This window comes from Entelurus aequoreus, linkage group LG03 (assembly GCF_033978785.1).
Source record: "Entelurus aequoreus isolate RoL-2023_Sb linkage group LG03, RoL_Eaeq_v1.1, whole genome shotgun sequence".
Classification (NCBI taxonomy): domain Eukaryota; kingdom Metazoa; phylum Chordata; class Actinopteri; order Syngnathiformes; family Syngnathidae; genus Entelurus; species Entelurus aequoreus.
This window is the reverse complement of record NC_084733.1, coordinates 75,758,573-75,766,160: the sequence shown is the minus strand read 5'-3', so window position 1 is coordinate 75,766,160 and position 7,588 is coordinate 75,758,573. Positions and strand designations below refer to the sequence as shown.

The 7,588-nt window shown below is 40.0% G+C and overlaps 1 protein-coding gene across 1 annotated transcript in view; it reads left to right on the top strand.

The window, feature by feature from the left end:
• Positions 1–3,410: 3,410 nt before the first annotated feature.
• LOC133645788 (uncharacterized) overlaps positions 3,411–7,588 on the top strand; it is a 7,350-nt gene continuing 3,172 nt past the window's right edge. Inside the window, exons 1-3 of the mRNA XM_062040663.1 lie at positions 3,411–3,933; positions 3,989–4,113; positions 4,819–4,888. Coding sequence (XP_061896647.1) covers positions 3,781–3,933; positions 3,989–4,113; positions 4,819–4,888 — 348 coding nt within the window. The 5' untranslated portion in view covers positions 3,411–3,780. The remainder of the gene's footprint in view (positions 3,934–3,988; positions 4,114–4,818; positions 4,889–7,588) is intronic.

Sequence of the window (7,588 nt, the reverse complement as noted above, 5' to 3'; positions counted from 1 at the left end):
AAAGCGACATCAGTGTGTAAAGGATATCACCACATGGGCTCAGGAACACTTCAGAAAACCACTGTCAGTAACTACAGTTTGTCGCTACATCTGTAAGTGCAATTTAAAACTCTACTATGCAAAGCGAAAGCCATTTATCAACAACACCCAGAAACGCCGCCGGCTTCACTGGGCCCGATCTCATCTAAGATGGACTGATGCAATGTGGAAAAGTGTTCCGTGGTCTGACGAGTCCACATTTCAAATTGTTTTTGGAAACTGTGGACGTCGTGTTCTCCGGACCAAAGAGGAAAAGAACCATCCGGACTGTAAGTGGCGCAAAGTTCAAAAGCCAGCATCTGTGATGGTATGGGGGTGTATTAGTGCCCAAGGCATGGGTAACTTACACGTCTGTGAAGGCACCATTAATGCTGAAAGGTACATACAGGTTTTGGAGCAACATATGTTGCCATCCAAGCAACGTCTTTATCATGGACGTCCCTGCTTATTTCAGCATGACAATGCCAAGCCACATTCTGCACGTGTTACGTGGCTTCGTAGTAAAAGAGTGCGGGTACTAGACTGGCCTGCCTGTAGTCCAGACCTGTCTCCCATTGAAAATGTGTGGCGCATTATGAAGCGTAAAATACCACAACGGAGACCCCGGACTGTTGAACAACTTACGCTGTACATCAAGCAAGAATGGGAAATAATTCTACCTGAAAAGCTTCAAAAATTGGTCTCCTCAGTTCTCAAACATTTACCGAGTAATGTTAAAAGGAAAGGCTATGTAACACAGTGGTAAAAATGCCCCTGTGCCAACTTTTTTGCAATGTGTTGCTGCCATTAAATTCTAAATGAATGATTATTTGCAATCAAAAATTGAGTTTCTCAGTTTGAACATTAAATATACTGTCTTTATACAGTCTATTCAATTGAATATAAGTTGAAAATGATTTGCAAATCATTGTATTCTGTTAGGGCAGCACGGTGAAACAGGGATTAGTGCATGTGCCTCACAATATGAAGGTCCTGAGTAGTCCTGAGTTCAATCCCAGGCTCGGGATCTTTCTGTGTGGAGTTTGCATGTTCTCCCAGTGACTGCGTGGGTTCCCTCCGGGTACTCCGGCTTCCTCCCACCTCCAAAGACATGCACCTGGGGATAGGTTGATTGCCAACACTAAATTGGCCCTAGTGTGTGAATGTGAGTGTGAATGTTGTCCGTCTATCTGTGTTGGCCCTGTGATGAGGTGGCGACTTGTCCAGGGTGTACCCTGCCTTCCGCCCGGATGCAGCTGAGATAGGCTCCAGCGCCCCTGCGACCCCAAAAAGGGACAAGCAGTAGAAAATGGATGGATGTATTCTGTTATTATTTACGATTTACACAACGTGCCAACTTCACTGGTTTTGGGTTTAGACGATAATCTACCCAAACATTAATAAACGTGCTGTTCATGCAATATTGCCGTCATAAGTTGATACATTGTAAAACACTTCCCGCTCGTACCATGAATTGTTTCACGTGGACCCCGACTTAATCAAGTTGAAAAACGTATTCGGGTGTAACCATTTAGTGGTCAATTGTACGGAATATGTACTGTACTGTGCAATCTACTAATAAAAGTTTCAATCAATCAATCCAAAAAACCGAACGCAAACTTGTCTGTGATTGGCTCTCACGACTGTCAATCACGGCAATGCCCACGGCAAATGCTCGCCCACTTAAGAGGACTTCTCGCACTAGAGCAGGGGTGTCAAACTCAAATACAGAGTGGGCCAAAATGTAAAACTGAACAAAGCCGCGGGCCAAGGTTGAACAAATTAACCTTTTAATAGGGACCCAAACAAGTTTTGCATTGAATATTGAACAAGCAAGGCTTATATAACTTTATAGTGACATGCAAAATCCAGTTTCAAATAATAATAATAATAATTAAAAAATATCAATGGCATATCAAATACAATTTAAATAAAAATTGAACGCCTCTTCTCTATTTGCAGTCTTCTGAGGTAAATATCAACATTAACTTTTTCCACAGGCTAATAAATTAGAAAATAAAATAACAATGAATAAACCAACCATTCGGGACTTTAAACTGCTCAGTTTGCAACACACTGATCTAATCTGATGTGCCAAAGACAGACCTGGCACCTTTTCTTGGATGCTAGTTCATTAATGTCGGGGCTCAGGCTTTGAGCTGAGGCAACCTTCATTATCGAACGAAGGTGTTCATCAGTCATTATATCTCGTAGTCCAGTGGTCCCCAACCTTTTTGTAGCTGCGGACCGGTCAACGCTTGAAAATATGTCCCACGGACCGGGGGACATTTTTTAATTTTTTTTTTGTCATAAAGAAATACAATCATGTGTGCTTACGGACTGTATCCCTGCAGACTGTATTGATCAATATTGATATATAATGTATATATTGTGTTTTTTATGTTGATTTAATCAAAAAAATAAATAAAATAAAACTTCTTTTTTTTTCTTGTTCGGCCTGGTACCAATCGGTCCGCGGCCCGGTTGTTGGTGGGGGTGGACCACAGTCTTGGGGGCGTGCCTTAAAGGCACTGCCTTAATTTAACGTCCTCTACGAGCTGTCGTCACGTCCGCTTTTCATCCATTCTAACAACGTGCCGGCCCAGTCACAAGATATGTGCGCCTTCTGTACGCACACACACGTGAATGCAATGCATACTTGATCAACAGCGATACAGGTTACACTGAGGGTGCCCGTAAAAAACAACTTTAACACTTTTAGAAATATACGCCACACTGTGAACCCACACCAAACAAGAATGACAAACACATTTCGGGAGAACATCCGCACCGTAACACAACATAAAAAATACACAGAACCCTTTGCAGCACTAACTCTTCCGCCCCCCCCCCCCCCCCACACACACACACACATACACCTTGTAGCGTCCCGGAAGAGTTAGTGATGCAAAGGGTTCTGGGTATTTGTTCTGTTGTGTTACTGTGCGGATGTTCTCCCGAAATGTGTATGGTGTGGGTTCACAGTGTGGCGCATATTTGTAACAGTGTTACAGTTATTTATACGCTCACCCTCTGTGTAACCTGTATGGCTGTTGAAAAAGTATGCGTTGCATTCACTTGTGTGTGCGTGCAGAAACCGCACATATTATGTGACCGGGCCAGCACTTGTTGGACTGGATGAAAAGCAGACTTGATGGTTTTCGGGAGGGGCACTGAAAGTTGGGAGGGTTGGCAAGTATGAGAATTAGCGGTGAATGCGGTGTTACCGCGGCACCGCCCCTGTATATAATCGGCGGGCCAGCTCTAGTGTTAATATATCGCTTCAGGGGCCAAGTGAAATTACACGGCGGGACAAGTTTGGCCCGCGGGCCAGAGTTTGACACCCATGCACTAGAGGATTTACAAAATGTTTCAATGGCCGCCATAAATTGCACCAGAGTCCAGACATCACTCATGTGACGTGGCGACATCTGTTTCCACCGCGGAAGGGCCTAAATTCCATGGTTTTAGCCAAGAAGGGGGCGGGTTCACACTTTTGATCGCCGCTCTAACGAAACACGACAAACAGCAGCTTTGATTTACTCAGTTGAGGGTCAAACATGAAAGACTCTTGTAAATCCATGTTAAAGTTCATAAAGTAGTGTGAAAACGTCAACATGGCTGACACCCAAAAGGACGAACACAGCTGATGCCACTTTCCAATGGTCGGGAGAGTGTCACGTCACGGTCTTTTTAGAAAGTGCTCCTAACTGTTCTTCACCGACACAAGTTTTTCGGGGAAAAAAGAAGAAATTCGAAACAATGAGCTTCCCTGTTGTGGACTTCAGCGCCTTCGCCCTCGACGTGGAGGACATTTGTCCCGCAGACTTGGACCGCCTGGACAGGGACGTGAAAGAAGCTTTTACCCGAGTGGGCTTCGTCTTCCTGGACAACACCGGCATCACGCAGGCGGAGGTGAGACGACGCGAGCGCGGATGTTTCCATTGTTAAAGTGTCGTGTCCCGTCCAGGTGGATGGCGTCATGGAAGCTTCCAGAAGGTTCTTCCTGCAGTCAGACCGCTTCAAGAAGACATTCAGCAGGAAAAGCTTCCCCAACTGTCCCCTGCACGGCTGGAACCCCATGGAGACGGAGAGGTAATTACACGACTATGTTCCACACTATTCCTTCAGGAAATGGCGAATTATTGTCACATATATTAGACATTTGGCCCAAAAAGTTCAAACAATTTATATATACACTACCGTTCAAAAGTTTGGGGTCACATTGAAATGTCCTTATTTTTGAAGGAAAAGCACTGTACTTTTCAATGAAGATAACTTTAAACTAGTCTTAACTTTAAAGAAATACACTCTATACATTGCTAGTGTGGTAAATGACTATTCTAGCTGCAAATGTCTGGTTTTTGGTGCAATATCTACATAGGTGTATAGAGGCCCATTTCCAGCAACTATCACTCCAGTGATAATGGTACAATGTGTTTGCTCATTGGCTCAGAAGGCTAATTGATGATGAGAAAACCCTTGTGCAATCATGTTCACACATCTGAAAACAGTTTAGCTCGTTACAGAAGCTACAAAACTGACCTTCCTTTGAGCAGATTGAGTTTCTGGAGCATCACATTTGTGGGGTCAATTAAACGCTCAAAATGGCCAGAATAAGAGAACTTTCATCTGAAACTCGACAGTCTATTCTTGTTCTTAGAAATGAAGGCTATTCCACAAAATTGTTTGGGTGACCCCAAACTTTTGAACGGTAGTGTATATATATATATATATATATATATATATATATATATATATATATATATATATATATATATTTTTTTTTTACATTTTTAGGGTGGATCCAGGAACACCAGCAGCAGATTTAAAAGAGTCGTTCAACATGACTTCACTACATCCTGACATAGTAAGTACACTTAACTCAATAACGTCCTGACATAGTAAGTACACTTAACTCAATAACGTCCTGACATAGTAAGTACACTTAACTCAATAACATGCTGATATAATAAGTATACGTACACAATCACATGCTGACACATTAGGTATACTCAGCACAATAATAATGTAAATGCTACTTTTCAACATGCTGACACTGTAAGTAAACTTAATACAATAATACTGTACTTGCTAATTTTTCACATGCTGACGTAGTAAGTGTACATAACGCCATAATAAGTAAATGGTACTTTTTAACATCCTGATATAGTAAGTATACTTGACACCATAGTACCTTAGATTCTACTTTTTAACATCTTACTTATCACTTAAATACTTAACACAGTATTACTGTAAATGCTACTTTTAACATCCTGACATAATAAGTATACTTAACACAATATTACAGTACATGCTACTTTAACATGCTGACATAGTAAGTATACTTAAAATAAAAATACAGTACATGCTACTTGCTTAAATGCTATTTTTGTAGCATTGTGACATAGTAAGTATATTTATAACTTTAATACCAACTGATAGATCATAGTTTAACATATTGACATAGTAAGTATACTTATTTAAATAAACTTTTTTTTAAAAAATGCTGATGTAGTAAGTATACTCAACACAATAGTATAAATTCTACTTTTTAACATGCTGACATTGTAAGTATACGTATCACAATATTCACATGCTGACATAGTATGTATACATAACGCCATAATACTGTAAACTCTACTTTTTAACATACTGATATAGTAAGTATACTTAACACCATAGTACTTCTTAGATTCTACTTTTTAACATCTTGACATAAATATACTTAACACAATAATACTGTACATGCTGCTTTTTAAAACATGACATGGAGTGCTTAAAACAAAGTACTGTACACGCCACTTTTTAAAATCCTGACATAGTAAGTATATTTAACACAATGATACTTACTGATACATGCTACTTTTTAAAGATCCGGACATAGTAAGTATACTCACTTAATTACTTCTTTTTTTAACATTGTGACATAGTAAATATACCTATCACTTTAATACTAAATGATAGATGGTATTTTTTTTAACATATTGACATAATAAGTATACTTATCACTTAAATACTTACAATAATACTGTAAATGCTACTTTTAACATCCTGATATATTAAGTATACTTAACACAATATTACAGTACATGCTACTTTAACATCCTGACATAGTAAGTATACTTAAAATAAAAATACAGTACATGCTACTTTTTAAAATCCTGACATAGTAAGTATACTTAATTAAATGGTACTTTTTAAAATCCTGACATATTAAGTATACTTGCTTAACTGCAATTTTTAACATTGTGACATAGTAAGTATGCTTATCACTTTAATACTGATGGTAATTTTTTTTAACATACTGACATAGTAAGTATACTTATCATTTAAATACATGTAAAAAATGTTGACGTACTAAGTATACTTAAAAAGGCCTACTGAAATGATTTTTTTTTATTTAAACGGGAATAGCAGATCCATTCTATGTGTCATACTTGATCATTTCGCGATATTACCATATTTTTGCTGAAAGTATTTAGTAGAGGAAATCGACGATAAATTTCACAACTTTTGCTCGCTGATTAAAAAAAAGCCTTGCCTGTACCGGAAGTAGCGTGACGTCACAGGAGCTAGTATTCCTCACAATTCCCCATTGTTTACAATGGAGCGAGAGAGATTCGGACCGAGAAAGTGATGATTACCCCATTAATTTGAGCGAGGATGAAAGATTCGTAGATGAGGAACGTTACAGTGAAGGACTTGAGAGGCAGTGATGGACGTATCTTTTTTCGCTCTGACCGTAACTTAGGTACAAGCTGGCTCATTGGATTCCACACTCTCCTTTTTCTATTTTGGATCACGGATTTGTATTTTAAACCACCTCGGATACTATATCCTCTTGAAAATGAGAGTCGAGAACGCGAAATGGACATTCAGTGCCTTTTATCTCCACGACAATACATCGGCGAAATGCTTTAGCTACGAGCTAACGTGATAGCATCATGTTTTAACTGCATATAGAAACAAAAAAAATAAACCCCTGACTGGAAGGATAGATAGAAAATCAACAATACTATTAAACCGTGGACATGTAAATACATGGTTAATGCTTTCCAGGCTGGCGAAGGTTAACAATGCTGTGCTAACGACGCCATTGAAGCTAACTTAGCAACCGGACCGCACAGAGCTATGCTAAAAACATTAGCTCTCCACCTACGCCAGCCAGCCCTCATTTGCTCATCAACACCCGTGCTCACCTGCGTTCCAGCGATCGGCAGAAGGACGAAGGACTTCACCCGATGCGTTTGGCGGCCCGGAGACGTAGGAAGTCAAGGTGAGGTCGGCGGCTAGCGCGGCTAGCGCTCCAACAAAGTCCTCCTGGTTGTGTTGCTGTAGTCCGCTGCTAATACACCGATCCCACCTACAACTGTCTTCTTTGCAGCCTTCATTGTTCATTAAACAAATTGCAAAAGATGTCCAGAATACTGAGGAATTATGAAATGAAAACAGAGCTTTTTGTATAGGATTCTACGGGGTACCATAACTTCCGTTACTCTGACTTCATCACGCGCATACGTCATCATACCGCGACGTTTCAGCCGGATATTTCCCGGGAAATTTTAAA